The 21,855-nt window shown below is 38.9% G+C and overlaps 3 protein-coding genes across 4 annotated transcripts; all 3 read left to right on the plus strand.

The window, feature by feature from the left end:
* The first annotated feature begins 971 nt into the window (after positions 1-971).
* Positions 972-14,071, plus strand: si:dkey-119f1.1 (Structural maintenance of chromosomes protein 6-like). Of its 2 annotated transcripts, XM_061052040.1 has the most exons (27): positions 972-1,103; positions 1,430-1,621; positions 1,727-1,862; positions 2,699-2,804; positions 3,021-3,157; positions 3,239-3,300; positions 3,403-3,483; positions 3,597-3,698; positions 4,383-4,502; positions 4,657-4,755; positions 4,925-5,071; positions 5,511-5,599; positions 5,722-5,886; positions 6,282-6,460; positions 6,551-6,752; positions 7,277-7,391; positions 8,150-8,310; positions 8,539-8,674; positions 9,017-9,097; positions 9,301-9,471; positions 11,314-11,451; positions 11,608-11,753; positions 11,962-12,087; positions 12,289-12,394; positions 12,522-12,674; positions 13,232-13,329; positions 13,581-14,071. In XM_061052040.1, exons 2-27 carry the CDS (start codon positions 1,466-1,468, stop codon positions 13,675-13,677), a joined length of 3,309 nt encoding a protein of 1,102 aa, XP_060908023.1. In that variant the 5' UTR covers positions 972-1,103; positions 1,430-1,465; the 3' UTR covers positions 13,678-14,071. The 2 variants fall into 2 exon arrangements, with proteins under 2 accessions (XP_060908023.1, XP_060908024.1); XM_061052041.1 differs by lacking the exon at positions 972-1,103 and having other exon boundaries at positions 1,408-1,621.
* A 241-nt stretch (positions 14,072-14,312) lies between these two features.
* Positions 14,313-18,018, plus strand: si:dkey-126g1.9 (required for drug-induced death protein 1). The gene is made up of 2 exons (XM_061052042.1): positions 14,313-14,717; positions 16,962-18,018. The coding sequence occupies exons 1-2, from the start codon at positions 14,433-14,435 to the stop codon at positions 17,097-17,099; spliced, it is 423 nt and encodes a 140-aa protein (XP_060908025.1). The 5' UTR covers positions 14,313-14,432; the 3' UTR covers positions 17,100-18,018.
* A 1,057-nt stretch (positions 18,019-19,075) lies between these two features.
* On the plus strand, positions 19,076-21,535 carry tmem18 (transmembrane protein 18). Its single transcript, XM_061052043.1, has 5 exons — positions 19,076-19,272; positions 19,415-19,532; positions 20,772-20,826; positions 20,969-21,062; positions 21,156-21,535. Exons 1-5 carry the CDS (start codon positions 19,180-19,182, stop codon positions 21,252-21,254), a joined length of 459 nt encoding a protein of 152 aa, XP_060908026.1. The 5' UTR covers positions 19,076-19,179; the 3' UTR covers positions 21,255-21,535.
* Positions 21,536-21,855: the final 320 nt, after the last annotated feature.

Genomic DNA, 21,855 nt, shown 5'->3' on the forward strand with positions numbered 1-21,855 from the left:
TTTTTGGCTCATGTGGATGAAAGACACCAAATCCCAGAATGCACAGCACCACAGGCCACTCCCACTAAGGTCCTCTTGTTCAGAATTAGAATTAGAAATACTTTATTAATCCCAGAGGGAAATTCGATTGTTACAGTTTCTCCAAAATATACAATATAGCAGTAGAAATATAGTAATAAAAACATTTACAGACATATTTACTTCAACACATAAGGCCATTTCCTCAACTGATTCCGAGATTTCTTCCAGAATTAATCTTGGAAATTCCGCCCCAGCTCGTCATTTTGCATCACTGGAAGCTCCTTTTCATACTTAGAAATACAAAGATTTCCCATCTCAGGGGAAAATGAGGGCAGGATGCACGACCATTCAAAAATACTACCAGGTTTCTAATGATACAAAGCTTAAATCAAATGGGTGAAGTATCCCTTTAAGGAAAACAGATAAGATGTGGTCGCTTGTAAGCCAGTAAGAAAGAAAGAGAATTAAAAGAGGTTTTACTGTAAAATACAAGCAAATACACTTTTAAGACTCAAAGTAAGCTGATTTAATTTATTTGAACCAATTCTCATTTGTTTTATTTATTCAATCTGAATTAGTATTTTCCTATGAGCAGTTTTTCTATTGAGGTTAAAAGCCAAATGCCCTAGCGTCCACCTAGCGTTTTTTCGGGCAGAAAAAGCGCTGGTTGTGCGTTCAGGAGTGTTTACACTGTTTGTGCGCTCAGAATAAAAGCACTGCACGTCCGTCCTGTTGCTATGACAACAGTGTGTTGGCAATATGACCGACACTGCTCTGTTACCTTTTTACTGCATGTTTTATATTTGAGATAGCTTGTTTACCCCAATAGACACGGAGCAAAGAGGATGTGGGTACAAGACACGATCCATGTTGAAAACATCTGGAAAAAAGACGCTGGTACTGAGAAAAAAAAAACGCTAGGTGGATAAGCTTATTAAAATTCCCTCATCGGTGGAATGACAGTCTCGCATATCCACGCGAGACTTCAGGAGGAAACAGGGCGCGAATTCGAGAAGAGGTCCTGTTGTCCTCCCCTACTGCTGTTCTGCAGTGCTGTGAGTGTTTAACACTTACTCCTGAAGGTAAGCAGTCACACCACACAAGCTTACATGCCAATTCTTGCAATTTGTGGTGCCGAAGTAAATCAGAACGCAGCTAAACGTCCAGCTAAGTTGTTGTCTTAGGGATTAGCATGTAGCGTTAGTTAGCGGATATGGCTAAGTTTTTGACGTAACTTGCTAACGTAACTTTTGCCACTTCTTTCGTTTCTTCTCGGCAAACTATCTCACTAAAGCCATGGCACTTACACACTTAACGAAAACCAGTTGTGACTGTAATTTTGTCTGCTAAAAACCCTGGTGTCAGCTTTGATTTGAGGCTTTAAGCTACGCGGCGTTTCCTCTTTCAGTTTCATTTTCCTCGTTGAAGAAGTTTGGGTGCAAAGATGTCCAAAAGGAAAAGCAGCTCCGCCAGTGACAAACCCCACAAAAGGATAAGACCTGAGGAAGAGGAGGAGGACGAATATGAAGAAGAAGAAGAAGAGAAGGGAGATGGTAATGTAAATCACAGTGATGAGGAAGATGATCTACTGAGCAAACAGGTTTGTGCGATGTAAAAATAATGAATTTGTTCCTTCAATTTAAATACAGCCTATTCTTAAGACCCAATTAATAACACCTGATTCTTATATATAACTTATCTGTAGACGCCAAAAGCTGGTGAGGTGGTGAGCGATGCAGGGATCGTGGAGAGCATCACTCTGAAGAACTTCATGTGCCACTCTAACCTCGGACCATTCACCTTTGGTCCCAATGTCAACTTTGTTGTGGGCAATAATGGAAGTAAGTAATGCTACTTCACCATCTGTGTTTAAGAGATTGGAGCATTACTGAAGTATCTCTTTTTAAACATGTTTCTTACTTTAGAAACTAGGTGAACTGAAAGTTTGTGCTTATTATTATAACTGATACTTTTACAGTTATTTCTATCTTGAGCCCCAACAACTCTGTAACAATCTAATGGCCGGATTAAAAGATAGCAACACTGCAGAATAGACAAGTTATACGGCCTTTGTCAACACAAAGATCAGCAGTATTTCGATCAATAGCATTCATGCAACAGCCGAACTACAAACGGTGACATCACTTAAATTGTTGTGATTAATCACTAAATTTTCAATAGTTGATTACGATTAATCACGTTTTTAATCGCATGTTTGAAATTCCATTATTTCGCATCTAAAAATAAAAAATGTTAGGCTTGTAAAGCCTGTCTTAAACTGAGAGTACTTAACTTGTTTGAATTTAACCCTGCTTTTATTTTGAAAAAGTAAGAGCCTTCTGATTGATCAAGGGTTACAACATTTACTTAAACACAGAAAAAGGAACTTGTTACGGATCCAAAACTAAATGAAAACAGGTCAAAGGGACGGCAATAAAATAAACCGATCAGTGATAGAAACTAGCTTTAAGTTTTGCATTTACATTTAGCAGAACTAGTCCTTTAAAACTCTTAGATGATCATTTGTAATGGCTTTGACCTCTTCCATATGATGATGTTAATCTAAGATGGGTCTTTGCTATATGTTTACGTCATGAATGGAGTAACCCTATCTCTGTAATCTTTTTTGTTTAGCTTATTTTGATCGTCCTTCCTGTGCTATCTGCTTCTATGATAGGTGGAAAGAGTGCTGTTCTGACGGCTCTCATAGTTGCCCTTGGCGGGAATGCACAGGCCACAAACAGAGGATTATCCCTCAAGGGTTTTGTGAAGCAAGGAGAAAGGTTAGCCCTGCACCGTATCATGGCAGGTTCTTGTGTTTTATACTCATTCTGATACAGGATAGGTTTCCATTGCCTGTCAGTTAGGTATAACTCATTAAATATTTTTGGTTACTTCTTATCTTTTTTGTCTTTTTACTTCTAAAGAAATCATAGCTGTGATCTTTTTAGGTATCTCACGAGAAGGTAAAAGTTAAAAATATTACTCTGTTTCCTCAGCTCGGCAGACGTGTCAATCACCCTGCGTAATAAAGGAAGGGATGCGTACAAACCTGAAGTGTACGGTCCAGCCATCATTTTGGACCTGAGGATAACACGAGAAGGATTGAGAACTTATAAACTCAGAGCCAAATCAGGTAAAGACTGTGAAGTAAATAGAAACCGACGAGTGGGACAAAAACGCAAAGGATTAATAAACATGTTTCTTTTTCACTCAGGTCAACTTGTCTCAAACAAAAAGGAGGAGCTCCTGTCCATCCTGGACAATTTTAATATACAGGTATGGGCTATGCAAATCTTGCAAACAACAACAATGGTTGAACCGTGCTGTAACAAAATGTAATCCTGTGTGATACGTTTGTTTCACTGTTTTCTCTCAAAGGTCAACAATCCTGTGTCTGTTCTCACACAAGAGATGAGCAAATACTTCCTGCACTCCAAAGGAGAGGGCGATAAATATAAGGTCATTAAATGTGACTTCATATTTTTTCACATTTGTATGTTGCTTTGTGTATTTTGAATTGCAACCGATCTTCTTCTTACACACTCTGATTTTTTGTTCCATTCCTCATGCAGTTTTTTATGAAGGCTACCCAACTTGAGCAGATGCGAGAGGACTATGTCTACATCAAAGCCACCAAGCATGTCACAGAGGAAAAAGTTCAGCAACATAGTGAAGTAAGAATCGGTTTGCTAGAAATATAAACGTCATCTATAGTTCAGCAAAGTATTGTGTGAGCTAAATGAGCTTATCAATTTAGTATTAAGAGAAGTTTACATCTCTGCTTGCCTCTACATGACTCAAAATTCAGTTTTTTTCTTACTTCCAGGACATACATTTTCTGTTTTGATTCACTTAAACCTACAACTCAATAAGCAGACGCTTTCTTCTAAAGCCACGCACACCTGGGACTAAGTACAGCATACGCAAGGATCTAGAGAACCAGTGTAAACCAGTGTCATATGTCGTTTTCTGACATGCTCTACTGGAAATGTAACAAATAAGAATCAGGACAGCCTGGCCCTGAAATGTAACTGAGTTGCTTGTTCACATATGTCACTTACAGTGTGAAAGGGGGTCTAAGGAGGCAAGACATGACGTAGCAAAGACTCTTGGAAATGCGAAATAGCAGGCAAAGCGACAGAGTCTGACACGATAATGACAGTTTTTTTGCCTATATGTCAATGCTCTGTGTAATTAGACTTTTTAAAGGTATCAACCAATGAGTAGTGAAGCAGAGAAGAGCATGCAGCAGCTTTATGACATGAATATCAATCTCATCAGTTGGCACGGGTTGCGTGACATAAATATCATCACCTGAATATATCCTACCAAATGTGTTGAATGTATGACTGTTTCAGTGCTTGAAAGACTTGAAGAGGAAGTACCTGGAGAAGGAGGAACGTTATAATAGCCTGGCTTCACTAGATGAAATGCAAACCAAGCTGGAGGAGCTGCAGAAGCAAATGGCGTGGGCTTTGGTAAGAACCTTTTTTTTTCCCCTTTTTGTTCTGCCTTTGTTTTGTCCCAACCTTTTTCACCCATGCCCTCATGTCCCAATTTAACTGGAGCTGTGCCGCACTTACTTAGAACATCAATACTCCAGATATCAACCGTGGCTCTTACAAATTGCAGGTTGCTGAGTTGGAGAAGGATACAAAACCCATGAAGGAGAAGCTGCAGTCAGACCGGCGTGATACAGAGAAATATGATCAGAAGGTGGATGAATGGAAGGTAAGATACTTGTGGCATATTAACCATGAAATCAAAAGTATAAAACTCAATAATGCATTCAAGTGTTTGCTCACACCACCTCTTTGCATTTGTCTATGATTAGCTCTCTTTTGTGCCCCTTCCCTTAAACCTCTGCACTCCTCTGCTCTGTTTGAATGTTATAATGCAGAAAAAGGTTAAGGAGGCTGAAGAGAAGCACAAGCAGATCCAGGAACAGTTGGAGGGAATCACTCAGCAAGTCCAAGAGCTCCAGCCGAAAAGTTCTGAGCTCAAGGCCGAGGTCCAGCGACAAAACTCCCGCCTGAAGTCCAGCGAGGTCAGACTTCTGACAATGCATTACTCAGGCTGTGATTAATGACATAAACTTTAACTGTAACTTTCATATAAGGGATTTTAAGTTAAGTAATGTTGGCCAAGGGAACTCAGTGGAGAGATGTGACATTTTTAGATAAGTTAACTCTGATACAATGTTCAGTGGCATATGAGGCTTTGTTTACACTGCTGAATGGTGTCAACAGCTACAAGGGTTATCAGACGTACCGGACAAATTTGTGGTTCTGAACATTTAAGAGGGTTTACAATACATAAATAATAATCATTTAACACAATGACAATAATTCATATTGATGAATTATATTTGAATACATCTCAACTCACTTTTTATGTATTTTTAATTGAAGATGATCTTTTTTAGGATGCTTGTTCTCTAAGATGATGCTAACATGTGTTTCTCATGTTGAATTCCTCTGAGCTAGGTCACTGTCCACAGATGTAAGGCTAACCTGAGGGACCTGGAAAAGGACAAGGTCCAACTGTCCTCAAGGTTAAATGATCTAAAGCTAAGGTGCGTCGTCATCTTATTATAACATCTAATGAGCTCCATTCGGTTTTTTTCTTGACTCTCCTGTGCTTTTAGTACTTCTTCAAATATTTGTAGTACAGTCATTCTTTTTTACATCCCTATAGTATCAGTCAGACGACAGGAGCAGAGAGCCAGGCCAGGACTGAGCGTGTGCAGGAGATCCAGGCTGAGCTGGAGAACCTGAGACACCACATCTCCACACTGGGCCAGCAGATTGACCAATACAGCAACGCCAGCAGCCGTGCCAAGGAAGAACAAGGAAAGATGAGGTAAGAACAAAAGAGACTGGGCAATGACAATCAATATCAATCACACATGCATATCCACAAATTGGTTCAAGGTGTTGCTGTGCCTCACAGTAAGTTCAGAAGACAAGTCGACACATTTTAAGGGTTAGTGGACAAGAAGAGGAAATCATTTGTAACGGTACAACGTGTGAACACATCGTTCAATAAATAAAAGAACACAGGATTCCCTCGACTTTAAGTTCAGACTAGTGTAAACCTTTTTTTGATGTCCTCCAGTTGTAGGTGGACAATTCTTCAATAAAATAATCGACCTCACTAAAGACCATTGATGGGGCTTTAGGATAAAAGTGGAATTACAGTGGAAAAAGTGAAACAGCCTCTAACATAATAAAACATCGACCTCCTTCTGTTTTCAGGAGAGAGCTTGATGTGCTCCAGAGGTCCATCGAGGCCAACAAAAGGAACCTGCAGACTATGGAGAGCAGCCGATCTAATCGCCTGAGGCGTTTTGGAGAGCACGTGCCTGCACTCTTAAACGCCATCGAGGAAGCTCACAAAAGGGGCAAGTTCAAGCAGAGGCCCCGTGGACCTCTGGGTAAGACTTGATGCCTAGTTGTGCATCTTTTATGTCCTACCAGCTAGAGTGACATCTGTGACCAAAAGGCTTTTCTTACTCCCCTCGCAGGTTTCCTTATCAGCCTGAAGGACCCTGAGCTGGCTCTGGCTGTAGAGGTCTGTCTTAAAAGCCAGCTGTTGGCCTTCACTTGTGACAACCACGAGGATGAGAAGGTGCTGCAGGGCCTGATGAGCAAAGTGTTCCCACCTGGCCGTAGACCTGCCATCATCACCAGCACCTTTCTCAAAAACTTCCACGATACAAGAAGGAGGTGAGGACATGCAAAACATACACAGAAACATGCATTACAGTCTCATAGTCAATTTTAGATTTGAAAAAGGAAATATGATTGAAGCATAGCTGAAAAATGTATACTTAACTTAGTTACAAGTGAAATGATCAATTGTTTCACTAAGGTTAAACTAACACTGCTACTTACTTTGTCAGGACGACAGATCCATTAAAGCAACAAATAGTTTTCAGCCATGTTTGTGGAACACACATCAGCGTGCAGAAATTCATTAAGCTGCAAGAGTGGTGTGACAATGTTTAGGTTACTTTTCTCCTTTATTCTGTTGTGACAGCTTGATGTTATAATACATGTATCAAAGTAAAAAACAGTGGAGTCTATGATTTAAATCTGAAAGGACACGTTTCAATGAAAATATATAATGTATTTTACTAGTATTGTATCTCAGTATTAAAAAGCCTGAAATTTTTCAATCAATGGTACCTGTTTGAATTTGATCAACAACGGTCTTCTATTTCTATGGTTCTATTTTGTCTTTGTGTCAGGGCTGTGAATCACCCTGACTACCCCTCCGTGCTTCAAGCTCTAGAAATGGAAGACCCTGTGGTGGCCAACTGCCTGATTGATCAGCGAAATATAGAGAGTATTCTACTCATTAAGGTACAAAAACAGTAACACAAGCCATGTGACCATGTATTTGAACCTGATGCTCAGTATCCAAAAGGCTCTGTAGATATGTAGATCTTTTGTACATGACACTGTGCAGCATCCTATAATAATTAAATGAACTGTAAGAGTGTCAATGAACTTAATCATGATTAATCACAAATTGAAAATATTCATATTCACTTTGTAAGATCTTTAAAATGTGCCACATTGAAACATAAAGAAAGCAGCTAGTAACATGTTGCAACACATCCCAAAGAGTTGATTTAGGATTTGAGGTGGCACATCACATTGTGAGTTGATGCAAACACAGGATCATTCAGACAAATATGTTCACACTCTGCACAATTTAAGCCAGATTTTGCCACACATGCCAACTTGAGAGTATCTTTACCCCATGTTCACTACCTGAGATATAAAAGACAACAAATGGCTTACCTAGTGCAACAGCAGGTGCCTCTTTTTCATACTAGCATAGATGTTCACTTCCTTTTCAAGTGACAGTTTTTAAGTAATGTCCCAATCAATGTATAAACTAATACAATGTGTTAACATTGACAGCTCTATACTGTACATATAATCAAATTAAGACAACCAAAATGCTTGTATCTTCGGTTCATATTTAGCACTTTTTGCAAATTGTGTACCAACTTGTCTTCAATGGAATTTGGTGCATTGACGTGACTTTTAATTTTATATTTTTATTGTGTGTTTGTGTGTGTTTGTTTGTGTATGCATGTGGGGTTGTGTAGAATCGTACTGAAGCTCGTAAAGTGATGCAGGGCAGAAACCCCCCTCAAAACTGCTCCCAGGCCTTCTCTAAGGATGGAGACCAGATCTTTACTAACCGCACTTACACTGCTGAGCAAACCAGAGCAAACTACCTGTCTGGAGATGTGGAGGAGGAGATCAGGTGAGTGAATGGTGAATGAGTGTGCAGGTGTGTGGTGACAAACCAGTCGGGGTGAGAAAGTAGACTTTTTGGTGTGTTTTAGCTTGTGAAAATGGAGAAAGTTGTCAAAGAAATCACATTATGTTTACTTGTTTTAAGACATACAGGGTAAATGTAACAGGGTGTGGTTGTAGGCTGTTCTACTGTCCTGTTCAGTTCCCCCCTGGTGTCTCTCGTCCCCTCTTGCAGGCACTTGCAGAGGGAGATAGAGAACCAGATGGGTCAGGCTAACCGCTTCCAGCAGCAGATGAGAAAGTTAGATGAGGACATCAAACAGAATGACGGGCTGCTGAGAAGGACCCACTTGGAGCAGAAGTCAACCAAAGTAAGACTTCTGACTTTTATTCTCACAGATATAATAATGAGGCCTTCAAAGTGGAAAGTAAAACAATAAAATAAACTCTGATGTAGCTTCCTCTCAACTTTCAGTTTAAAGTTTCTACTGTTTGCCTCAACATAAAAAAAAAAAACCAGTTATTTTAAACATGCACAAATATACAATAGAATGGTGACTTTTAATGTTGGAAAAGATAATGCCGCTGGATTGATATTTTTATATATATATATATATATATATATATATATATATATATTCATATCAGATTTCTAGTGTTTTACCCTGATTCTGTGAAAGACTTACCCATGGAGAATGTGTGTATTCCTCTAGGACAAGGCCACAAAGCTACAGCTGGAGCTGACAGACCTGGAAAATGTGGAAGAGCCGCAGTCAGAGGACCTCAAGCCTTTGGTTTGTATAAAACACAAACGCATTACAGCAGCCAGACATTTTTCAAAATCAGTGGATCCAAGTTTAAAATAAACTTTTGAGCTTTGCCTGAAGAAATGTCTTAGGATAAATGTGAAATCTTCACAGATTTCACGTTGATGTCAGTATAATGTTTTCAGTCTTTGTGCTCCGTGTGATATGCTGCCGTCACCATTCTGCTACAGGAGGAAGAACTTCAGGAGATCGTTTCCAAGATCTCATCAAAGCGTGTGGAGTACGATGAAGCTCGGGCTCAGATGGCAGAGTTCAAGGCCTCCTATGAGAAGGCAGAGCAGGAGTACAAGCAGCACAAAGAACAGATCAACACAGTCGCTGAGGAGGCCGACTCGATAAAGGTAATAACTGTAATATAACCCCCCTTTAATCAATGTTTTTGATAGGCATCCCTGGTATTCATTCATTAAATGAATACTCATGGCTTTTAAGCTGTCCTTTTTTTTTTAAAAAGCAATATAATTTACCTTTAATTTTACATTCAGGAATAATGAAAATTACCAGCGTTTTAAAAACAACAACAACAAATCTAAGGTCATGTTTTCAACTCGAAGCAGCCATAAGTGTAGAGATGGTTGAGTAACAAAGAGAGGAAGTGAAGGGAAAACAAAGATGTGAAACAGAAAAATGAGACTTTATTTTTTAAATATGTTTTGTGAAGGTCACACTCTACAGAACTTTTAAACGTGTCCACAGCTCCACACAAACATCCAGGAAGCAGCTGGATTGTGTGTCTAAGCAGCCAAAGTCACAGTTGATCTTATCTGCTGTGCGTGTCTCTGCTCTGCGTCCTTTACCTGCAGATCTTTTACAACTACAATACAAATTCTCTGTTGCAGGTTGGAAAACAACAACATATTGTTATGATCCAGCATCACATTAAGTTGTTTTTAAGTTCCTTCAAAAAATAGCCCAATGTTGGCAATTTTTGCCAATGATTTCTTTTTTTGTTGCCATGGTTTAAAAAACGGTATCCATAATGTTTGATTTTTTTTACTGGTATTGCATTCAAGTTTAAATGCCTGGTGTCATAACAATAATAATTTAGAATTATTTCGTCCCCTATTGGCTGCATAGGAGCCAGTAGGGGACGAAATAATTCTAAATTATTTTACATCGGTGCGCTTTATTTATTTTTTTAAATCATTTTAATGTCTTTCTGATCTATAAACACACAATCTGCTGCTTTAGTTCGGCTCACATTTAAAATGCTTGCTGATTTCAGGCCAGGAGTCTTTTATTCGTCACTGTGTTTGTTCCATACACCGGGTCTGTTTAGATTTGAGTCATTATTAGATTCCTGGTGGCTCAGGTACTTTGAGAGTAGATTAAAAATGATGAACCCTTAGGCTGTGTTTACACTTGACTTCTTTTTTCAGAAAAAAACGCTGCTTTCAGCGCCTTTTGAGTGCTTATGCGCGAGTGTTCTGTAACCTTAACAACGGGATCTAGTCTGCAGTGCAACTGCGCCGGAGCACAACGCATCAATTTAGCACAGAAAAGAATAAGCGGGATGGGAAGTCAGACACTGATACAACATTAAAACAGCGGGTTTATTTTCAGAATAACCTCCGTTTTGACGGTTCAGAAAAACAACCGTTTGTGTGTTTATGTGTTTATAAGGTTTTTATTGAGTTTTATACCATGAACATCGTATTATCTCGTGCTGTCGCGAGTACATCTGTTAAATTACCGCGGAAATTCCTTTGTCTCCGTACTCCAGCTGTCTGGCTGTGCTCTCCGTGCTGCAGACTGAGAACGCAGCCGGTGGGTGTTGACGGATGAGGATGCACGGACCCGTAACAGACCGGAGCGGACACGCAATGCACACATATCTGGTGGAAATTTGCTGTTTTTGGGCACAGGTAACTAGGGACGTAGGTTACTACTCGTCCTGATTGGTCAGCTGTCAGAAAGGCGCTTGACGTCACCCAGCGCTTTTCTGCAAAGTTGAAATAATTCAACTGAAAAAGGCGGTGGGCGCAGCGCTTTTTGAAAAGGCGTCCGGTTTTTAAAAAGGCGTCATACTTTTTCCATTTTCCATAGGCTTGTATGTAAAAAAAAGGCGCTTGCAGTTGAAAAAAGAAGTCAAGTGTGAACACGGCCTTAGTAGCTCTATCTACCTCAAAGGTTGCCTACCCTCCCCTGAAGTTCGTGGTGTTTGTCTTTTTGTTTCATTACAGGAGGAGCTGAATAAAACAGATCAGGCGGTGATGAAGTGCAAGCATCACAAAAAACATTATGATGAAAAACGCAGTGACCATCTCCGCAGCATCCAGGCCCTCGAGGCCACCCTGGAGAGCAAGGAGCAGGAACTTCAGGTGAGTCAAACAAAAACAAGGTGCAGGAGAGAGAGTTGTTTCAGTTACCATGAAATGTTAAAGGTTATAGACTGTTTGGGTTGTAGTGTTTCTGCATTGTGTCTCAGAAATTGATATGTTGTTTGCTTTTTTTGTTTTGTTTTACATGCTGTTCAGACATCTGTTGCCAAGGCAACCGAAATCTGTCCAGAGCGTCTGGAAGTACGACGGGTGCCCAGGAGTCTGGACAGTGAGATCAGCCGTCTCAAAGCTAAGATAGCAACACAGCAGGAGCAGCAGGGGGACCGAGAGGAGGTTATAAGGTACAAGGACCCTTGAATCAGACAAGAATGGAATCATTAGAATGGGTTGTCAACTTGATATACTGTAGGCACAAACATTTTCTTCACCGGTTTAAGTATAAATATTTTTTAGTATTTAAGTAAGTACAGCAAACAAGATAACAGTTAATTAAATGTGCATCTTTCTCTGTTTTACCTTATTCCAATGGTCTATCTTTCCCACACCCAGGCAGTATAAAGAGGCTTTGGATAACTACAACAAGATGGCTCAGCAAATGAAACACCTGAACAGCTTCATCAAATGTCTGGACAATGTCATGAACCACAGACTCCAGGTTTACTCTGAGCTCAGAAGGTTAGTTATGGAATAAATGTTTTTTTTACAGTGCAGTTTGTTGTAAAGGAATTCTTAACTCAGAACTATTTCTCCCAAAGCTACAACAAATAAGAAAAGGTGACACCTAGTGGCTCTTTCTGTATTGCGCCATGTATTGCGGCTCTTTCATCCTGTATTCCACACCCTCTTGATCCTTCTGCGCGTCTCTCTGTATTTTAGATTCCTCTCTGCCCGCTGTAAATACTACTTTAACAGCACACTGCTCCAGAGAGGCTTCACTGGAAGTATGACCTTTGACCACAAGAATGAAACCCTCTCCATCTCGGTAAGTCGGTCTCTCATGGAATTTTCTAGTGCATGACTGGTACAGCTTTTTATACAGGTGATATAAAGATATATGCCGAATTCAAAGGAAACTTGTACTAAACAGACTTGTTTCCCCTCCTCTGCAGGTGCAGCCTGGTCAGGGAAACAAGGCTGACTTGAGCGACATGCGCACGCTGTCCGGAGGCGAGCGCTCCTTCTCTACAGTCTGCTTCGTCCTCTCTCTGTGGGCTATCACAGAGGCGCCTTTCCGCTGCCTTGACGAGTTTGATGTTTACATGGTAATAAGAACATGCTTCTATTGATGTGTATGCTACCTTGCTTTTAAACACAGATTATTGCTTAAGATTTATGTAATTAGTGACCGAGCGAAGTAAACCAAGCACGCGAGTGTATTGTATTTTTTCATGCATGCACATTTTAACTACCACTCTCACACATTACTCTTGTTGAAGGAGGTCGGTTATGTGGCTTTGAAAGTGACCAGCATCAAAGGTTTCCCGACCCAAAATATTTCAAATGTCAGGTCGACTTGTGCGAGCAGATATCAACTTTGGGAGCTGCTCATGTTGCCTGATGGCTACTTTGTCCGCTCGCTGTTTATTCTGTACATGCAGGCGCCATTTTTTTGGCCTCTCCCCCCCGGTTTAGTTTCATGCTCCCTTGCAGGTCCAAATCTGAGATCTCCTTTTTTTGTAGAGTAAAACAGGCATTGACAGGTAGTGGGAAAGTTATGCAAGGTTGCTGAAATGACAAGTCAAAAGGAAACTGTCTCACTCTGTTTGAACCTGTTTTTTTATTTCTAGAGTTTATATGAATGTTTTGTTTGTTTTATCAGGACATGGTGAACAGGAGGATATCGATGGACATGCTGCTGAAGGTTGCTGCTGGTCAGCGTTACAGACAGTTCATTTTCCTCACACCGCAGAGCATGGGGTAATCACAGTACAATCTCTCATTGTTTGTGTGTTTATTCTACAGAGCAGTGAGACCACCCAGATGTGATTTATTGATTTAGTTGCTGTATATTATCTCAGTAAATGAGCTGTAATGAAGAAATCTGTTTGGGATTAAAGTGTTTGTGATTTTAGCACGCTGCTTATTTTCTTGCGAAAGAGCTCTAGCCACATAACCTCAAAGGCACAGTCCTGTTTTCATGTTTGTTGCCTTTTTTTTTTTTTTTCCAGTTCTCTTCCTGTGAGTAAAATCATCCGCATCCTCCGTCTCAAAGATCCTGATCGGGGCAATAACGACGCACAAAACGGGCAAGAGGAGGACCAGTAGTGTTGCTTCAGGTTCATTTAACATCACGTGAGCTAACTCGATTCTGACAGGCACCAGGACGGCCTGCATGAGAACAAGACCCTCGTCCTTCGGGGAACACTTGTGAATGTCATGGAAGTTCAGCCATATTGTTCTTCACTCATCATCGAGGGTTTCTGCTTTGAGAAGGATTCCCTGTTTTTTTAAACCAGGATTTTTCAAAAATTCAAAAATGTGTTAAAGTTTTGTACCATAACAAAAAATTCATGCACAAATACGAAGCTGTAGGCACTGTTATATTAGGGAGATTTTATATCCACTGCAAAAACATGTTAAATGGTTTGAACATAGAAGCAATTCATGTTTAAAATGTCTGTAAAATGTCTTGTTCATTAAACTAAAAATTGAAAGTAAAGTGCTTCAGGGTTTTTTTTTTATGCTTGGGATCTTTTCAGGTTTAATGTGAAGGACACAGTAAACATGTAACCTTTATGTTCTCATTTAAATCTGTTATTCATTAGATAAAAGTCTACACGCTGCTTTTCAAACATTCAACCTGAATCCCTGAGACGTGTTGAGGTCAGTCTTGTGAGGAGGAAGGATTTGCACCTTTAAGGGCTCCAAGCCAAATCCTGCACACAAGGCGGTCCACTGGAATGCACTTCCACTCATGCACATAACGTCTGCTGACAACATACCTGACCTCCTTAGGAAAGTGGTACTTTTTGTATTTTCTTTTTCTTACATCCCAGAGAGCGTCTCAACAAGCTGAAAACATGAAGCCCAAATCTCTTCCATCAACGTTGTTCAGCTTGAATTCAGCAACGGTGGAGACTCTACACATACGAGCAGCAAAATATGAGCGACATGTGGACTGTGTGGATCACTGGGACAGCCAGCCGGTGGAAGACGACCATACACAAAGTGAGAAGTGCCGTAGAGATATTCATTTTGCATTTCTGCCAGAGCGATATGAGGCACTGATAGATGACGACGCGCACGCCAAGGCAAAAGAAGAGAAGAAGAAGAGGAAGAAAGAAAAGTACAAGAAAGTGAAGAAGGTTGGTGTTTGTAATTTTCTCCAATGATTTTGCAGATGCAGTGTCTGACTGGTGCTATAGTAAGCAGCATTTATCCAGACAAATAAAAATGTCACTTCAATGATCTAAATTATCCAACCTATAAAAGAAGTTAATGCAGAGTTTTACATTAATTCATTACTAATCACTTTGACCCTTTAAATCAAGGCTAAGATTTGTGATTATGGAAAGAAAAAAGTGAAAAAATAATAATACTTCAAACTGAACTGTGCAAAGCTTTAATGTTCATAAATCACTGTAATTTAAGATAAGATAATCCTTCATTTATCCCACAATGGGGAAATTTCCAGTGTTACAGCAGCAAAGAGCAAAGATTGCAGACAAAAAGTGAACACAGTACAATTTAAATTAAAAAAAAGAAAAATTAAGAATGTACAAAAAAAATAGATACTAAAAAATCAAATATTCAATAACAGTTCAGACCCCAAAATTCAGAAGAGATCACAAAGTATCACAGCTGGCCGACTTGGCCCATATAATGAACCCACTGAGGATTGTGCCAGAGATTACTCGTACTAAAGAGCTTTGAAGCTTCATATATGTCACTTATGTGGCCTTACTTCTGATTCTACAAGGTGAGAAGACAAACTGAGGTCAGGACTTGTTGTTCAGAGGTCTTATCCTCCACAGTGAGTGACTATATAGCTTTTGCAGTTCTTTTATCAATGGAGGAATACACTTGTCTGTGTGGCGATAACATGACCTGGTCATCTACTTTGACAGCATCAGTGGTGGCTTAACTGGATGATCCTCACTCACGTGTGATTGATAAGGAAGTAGTTAATCAGTGAGCTGACACACTTGTTGATACTGAATATTAACAGGCTCTTTGTTTGTGAACTGTTAGGTAAAGAAAATCATGAATGTGTGTCAGGACGTTTTATCATCAGTTTTAACTGTTTTTATAACAACAAGGTAAGAAGAATGTAGCTTTCAAAAATATAGTAAAGATCAACTGGAGGTACAGCTTGGACTGAAATGTGTGTTGAATAAAAACTTGCAAATACAATAAATGAAAATACTAGTTGATAAACTTTTCTTTTTTTGTTTCAGTTTGCATTTGGGTAAGTCAAATTTGTGAACAGCAGTCTCTATATATTCTTAATCTATAATATTGCACCGATCAATCAGCCTGACACAAATGATTTGAATTCATCTGTGATCATTTAAAAATCAAAGCCAGTAAGCTACTTAATCTTTAACAAAGGAGTTAACGTAAATCATTTCAACGAGTGGAAATTGTAGCTTTGTATAAACTAAAGTCGAAATGTTTAGATAGTGATCATGTTTACCTTCTAAATCATGCCAACAACACCTTCACAACAGTCAATCTTTTCAACGAGAAGGAAAAGAGAGACTGGAGAGACTTGAACTGTTTGAGTGCTTTAAATGTTTTTTACGGAACCTGATCCCATCAGATATCATAATTCAAGTTTATCAGTGACTTATTATTACTCTGTTTATTCTGAGCAGTACAGTAGAGACTCTTAGAGTATTTTATGGCCAACATAAATCTTTTAAAACATGCAGAGGAATATCATCAACGCCTATTTTTAAGTCTTGAGCTATAATTATGATTTATAATCTACAAGGAACATTTATGAAGAGGATGGCTCAGTAATTATTCACAAGTTTAAAGATTTAAAGGTTGGTAATAAATCAGCAGAAGCTTTTTTTCTTCTTTTTGCATCGCTTTCAGAAAGTTGGATTGTTTTTGTTGTATTTTTCCACATCGTCTAACTCCCTGCATCCGCTTCAGCAGGTCAGCCCTTTCCTGTTCCAAGAGGAAGGCAGACAATAGTGTTCAGGAGGCTTTTTGTTTATGTTTGAGGGTTAAATACAAACTGTACCTCTCCTCCTGGGGTGCTATTGTTCTTAAACTCCACATGAAGGCTTTTCTTTTGATTGATTCTAGCTGATTTCATATCCAGGATTCATCCCTGTATTTGTATAACCTAATTATGTTAAAATCACAGAGATCACTTTCTTGCACAACCTACACTCTGAATAAAATGGGCATCAAAAAATGATTATGACATGAGGGAGTGGAAGAGCAACAATCCCATTTTGGCAAAACACACTCTATAATAAGACTTCTAAGGTCTGAATCTATATTATGATTCACATGAATTGACCATGATTGGCATTTCTGTTCTAATTTACAGGATTGAGTGATCAAACTTTGGCTGTTTATTTCTTTTCCAGAATGTTGGCAAGGCAATGCGAGCCACTTGGAAGTGTCTGATGCTCGGTCTGTACAATTTTGCCCTCGGCTACTCCACGCCAATCACAGTGGCTGCTACGTTTGTCCCCGATTTTCACCCGGGCAGGAGCACAAACTGAGCCGAGGCACGCGCAACTCCTCTCATCTCTTTGCAAACTGAACTGGACATTTCATTAAACCCCAAGACACAGACCAAAGGTTTTTAATATGTTTATAATGTTAGTATGTTTGAAATACTTTTTTTTTTTTTTACACAAACTTTGCACAAAAAGTCAAAATATCTTTCTTATCTTGTAAAAATAAATAGTGTTGAATTTATTTGGCCCTTTTCACTGCAGATGTTTTGACTTGCTCTTGTACACGTGCGCTTTTCTTACTTTGATGTTCTGCTGATTACTCATTAATTCATTTTCCATTGATTGGACATAGTATATGCTTTGTATCCCAATTTATGTTACATGATATGCTCAGTTAAGATCACAAAAGGAATGACTATAATTACTTTTCTTGTCACATAATGCATTGAATGTTGTAGATATTAAAAAGTCTACTGTGCCTTGTTCCTTTGAGAATATGTATAGCTGGTGTTTGTATGTGTTCAGAGGGATAGTGTGGAAGCTGGAGAAGGACGGGATAATTACAAAGTGAACCTATAGAGGATGTAGTGATAAGATAAGTGATTAATGGGTCAATGGGTGTTATTAATAACACGTTCACAGTGAAGAAGGAACCGAGCCTCTCAGATTGGAACATGATGCTGTGACGTTAAGGTAGTCCAAAACCTGTGTGTGTGTGTGTGTGTGTGTGTGTGTGTGTGTGTGTGAGAGAGAGAGAGTTTGTTTTGAAGGTTAAATTTTGATATTTGTGAATAAATTTTGCACCAAAACTTAGTCATCTCTTTTGTTTGATGTATTTTCTACAATAATGGATCCTGTGTAAATTGCCGAGTGGTACAAATATGACTGGGTTTGTTTAAAGGACCGTTGTAAGGAAGAATATAACACGATACCTAAATAAAGGAATGGAGATAAACCTTGAGCGAGAAAGAAGTTTAGTGATTTGTAAATGGTCCAAGTGCTTTAAATGTCATCCATTCTTAAATGTTATAACTGCTAAAGATATGAAATAGCTATCAACACAAGGAAATCTGACACAATAACATCTTACCTATGTATGATATTCTTGGCTTAAGCCCACACTCTGTTCAACTTTATTCTGATATTAGTGCAAGCAATGTTCGAGGGTATAATATAACAGGCTAAAATGTAGAGTCTGTGGTAAAGGACGTGTGTTGAATTAAAATAAACAAATGATACAAGTTATTGTAATATCAAAATAGTAAACAATTTATAAAAGATAAATAAAGAACTGAATATTAAGATGATTCAATGTTTTGATATGCATGAATGATGGAGGAATCGTTGGATTTTTTTTTAGGAGTTGCACATAATCAGGAGCTATTGCTGCTCTTGTGTAAGCAGTCATAATAGGACATTGTTTTCAAGAAAATTTAAAAGAAAAGCAATAATATAATGACACATGATTTTGAAAACAATAAAGACACGTAGGCCTATAAAAGCATGTATTCATTGCCAATTCATTAAAACTTAATAAGATCAGATAAAAAAAAGTCTGTACAATAAGTGAAGGGTCTATAGTCAATCTATTTTTGTTTACTTGTCTATTGAGATCATCTTTTTGAGAGAGTGTTATTGTTCTTGTTGTTTTGTCAAACCATAGACCAGGGACGGGCAACTTTGGTCACAGCAAGGGGCCACATTCATTTAATTCTCACTGCCAGGGGGGCCAAATTGTAGGATACAAAAACGATTAAATTTAACTCAACATATATACCAGTGATCAAATATTATTCTGTACATATTTCTGGTTTTCATGATTTCATGGCAGATTTTGTCATGTTTTCTTCATGTTTTGATATATAAAAATTGACCTGAGGGCCACATTGAGGGTTGACGAGGGGCCGCATGTGGCCCCCGGGCCGCCAGTTGTCCACCCATGTGTAAAACTGATACCATCCAGTGGGTGGCGGCAATGTAACCACTCTGGATATCAAGCGCCTTAAAAGTCAAGAGAAGAAGAATAACAAGTTGCCTCTGTGACGTTTTTCTGTGTTTCTTCCGGGTAGACTTCACTTGTTTACAGTACAACATTAGCCTAGACGAAACGAGCTTTGTGAATATGACGAACCAGAAAGCTGATAATATCAGCTCTATCCCCATCGATGAGTTCAGCAATTTAAGAATTACGTCGATATGGACTTTCCTCATGTCTGTAAGTTCAATTGTACTTCCTGACTCAAAGTGCTAGCTGTGAGCTAACAGTTGCTATCACGGGATAAAAGACCCACATTGTCTTTAATGAAGCATTATTTAAAGACTAAGCTGCTAAGTGTGTGTTTCCTCTCTGTTCTCAGGTGCAGTGGTCGGAGCCTTGGCTCATCGGGATGTTGGTGTTTCATGTTGTGTGTTTGTTCCTGACTGTGTTGACCTGCAGGTATTACAAAGCTCAGATATGTCTCTTCATGCTCATGGGTAAGTTAAAGACAAAAAAACTACAATTATTATTATTATTATTATGTCCCTTAAGGAGAACTACTGATTTAACATCATGTCATACTTAAACACACATTTAAAATAAATGATGTACAGCACTGTGTCAAAACTCTTTGAACTGCTGTGTTTTTAGGCATTTCATGTAATTTTACCCTGAATTTAATGACAACAGGACCTAGTTCAGGGGTGGGCAACTGGCGGCTCGGGGGCCACATGCGGCCCCCCATCAACCCTCAATGTGGCCCTCAGGTCAATTTTTTACATATCAATGAATTGAAAATCTGCCATGAAATCATGAAAACCAGAAATACGTCCATAATAATATTTGATCACTGGCATATGTTGAGTTAAATTTGAGACATAATTTATTTTTTATTTTTTTATAATTGATTCATAATTGATCGTTTTTGTATACTACAATTTGGCCCTTTTGGCAGGGAGAATTAATTGAATGTGGCCCTTGCCGTGACCAAAGTTGCCCATCCCTGGCCTAGAATATTAATATGCTAGATAAGTATATACTATCACAATTGAGCTGAAAGCTGTGTACGGGTGGTTTTAAATGAATCCTAATATAGACAGAAACATCCCTTAGTGGGTGCTGGATCCAGAAATGTTGTAAAGAAGCACAAAGAAGGAGCTCCCGTTAAAGGATTTATTTAGAAACAAGTGACGTTTTGAGCTGACGTGCTCTTCCTCAGACTAGTAGTAGGTGTCTGAAGAACACTTGTTGCTAAGTTAATACTATAAAACACATTTATCTTCTCTCTATATAATCTGGTATGTGTTGCTTTGATCTGGGTAATCAAAAAGCCACTACATTGGTTTTTTATTCAAAATGAATCCAACATACTAAGTTGATTTTTTCCACAACTTTTACTTTCCTTTTTTATCGTTTGTGTCTGTTTTATAATCCAAAAGTGCTCCCATAATATATAAAATCCTCCTGGGTCCGGTAGTTTTATTCTATTGTAATTCACGTAAACACACCTACCTTTGTGTTAGCAGTAAAAACGGACTTTTGAGAGATACTTACTTCATAACCATCAACAGTGTCAGTAAATCTCATATCTCTTCCACGGATATGTTAAGTGATATTCAGATCAAATAACCTGATGATGACATGTTGAAAGTAAGTTGTGAAGTTAATAAAGTGGGGATATAAACTTCTGTTCTTATCTGAATACATATCATGAGTCTGCTTTTCCTCTTTCACAGCTGGCCTTGTGTATAGTGCTGAATATCTGAATGAGTTTGCTGCCATGAACTGGAGGTAAGACCAATACTCAGAAGGTTTTTGTTTGGTTTCTTCTATGTCTGAAATTGTGTTTGTGTTGGGGCTTTGTTTTTTAAAGTACACATACAGTAGTTCAGAAACTTGTCAAGACTTTTTTTTTTTTGTTTTTTTTTGGCAGGTCCTTTTCTAATTTCCAGTACTTTGATTCCAAGGGAATGTTCATATCTTTGGTCTACTCTATTCCTCTTCTGCTAAACACGGTCATTATTGTGGTAAGATAATCCTCATCATTGTCGAAGCAAATCCAATGTTAGAATCACCACCAGACACCGGTTCTCATGAATGCTTGTGTTGTACTTTGACAGATGGTGTGGGTATACAGGACCTTTTCAACTATGACTGAACTTAAAACACTCCAGCTCAAGCGACAGGCCCGCAGAGAGAAGAGAGAGAAGACTGACTGATCTCCTGACTTGTATCCAAACATGGGCCTCATTTGGAGGAATTAAGAAAAAAGAAGCGTCTCTGCCATGCTAATCCTGAATTTTGGAATAGGAAGACAGATTCCTTCTTGTGACTGTAACAGGATTTATCATTGATGTTGGTCAGGACTGGTTAAGAAAGAGGCTGCTGAATAAACTGTACATTATGAGATTTACAAGGACCAAAGGACAGTTACTGTTTTGTATATAATGTTTTGAAGTGTTTGAAATGACACAACAAAAATTAAAATGTTTTTGACCGACCTGTGTTTGACTCCTAATTTCAGGGTTCTTTGCATTGGTAAGATTTAAGAGTTTAAAGAGCACTCGTTTGACCTTTTTAAAGGGGCAAGTGTAATTGATTTTAAACAACCTTTATACCACAGGCGGTTTTTATGTCTCTTTCCTTATTTATGTAGGGAAGACCACTCTGGGTTAAGCATAACTCTCTTCCTGTTCATTAATCCATACCCTTAGACTGTGGGAGGACATGCTCACATAAATAATGTTGATGTAAAGTAGGGGAAAGCCGCAAGGCATTAGCTCTATTCAACAGGCTACTGCGGGCTGGACTCACATCAAA

The sequence above is a fragment of the Labrus mixtus genome, chromosome 12 (genome assembly GCF_963584025.1).
Source record: "Labrus mixtus chromosome 12, fLabMix1.1, whole genome shotgun sequence".
NCBI lineage: Eukaryota > Metazoa > Chordata > Actinopteri > Labriformes > Labridae > Labrus > Labrus mixtus.

Bases quoted from the DNA above. Each gene is read 5' to 3' on its own strand.
- si:dkey-119f1.1 (XM_061052040.1), top strand. From the start codon at position 1,466: ATGTCCAAAAGGAAAAGCAGCTCCGCCAGTGACAAACCCCACAAAAGG. The intron at 4,503-4,656 runs GTAAGAACCTTT...TACAAATTGCAG, and splicing joins AGCAAATGGCGTGGGCTTTG to GTTGCTGAGTTGGAGAAGGA. The intron at 6,461-6,550 runs GTAAGACTTGAT...CTCCCCTCGCAG, and splicing joins GAGGCCCCGTGGACCTCTGG to GTTTCCTTATCAGCCTGAAG.
- si:dkey-126g1.9 (XM_061052042.1), top strand. From the start codon at position 14,433: ATGAAGCCCAAATCTCTTCCATCAACGTTGTTCAGCTTGAATTCAGCA. The intron at 14,718-16,961 runs GTTGGTGTTTGT...TTTCTTTTCCAG, and splicing joins AGTACAAGAAAGTGAAGAAG to AATGTTGGCAAGGCAATGCG.
- tmem18 (XM_061052043.1), top strand. From the start codon at position 19,180: ATGACGAACCAGAAAGCTGATAATATCAGCTCTATCCCCATCGATGAG. The intron at 19,533-20,771 runs GTAAGTTAAAGA...CCTCTTTCACAG, and splicing joins ATGTCTCTTCATGCTCATGG to CTGGCCTTGTGTATAGTGCT. The intron at 20,827-20,968 runs GTAAGACCAATA...TTTTTTTGGCAG, and splicing joins TTTGCTGCCATGAACTGGAG to GTCCTTTTCTAATTTCCAGT.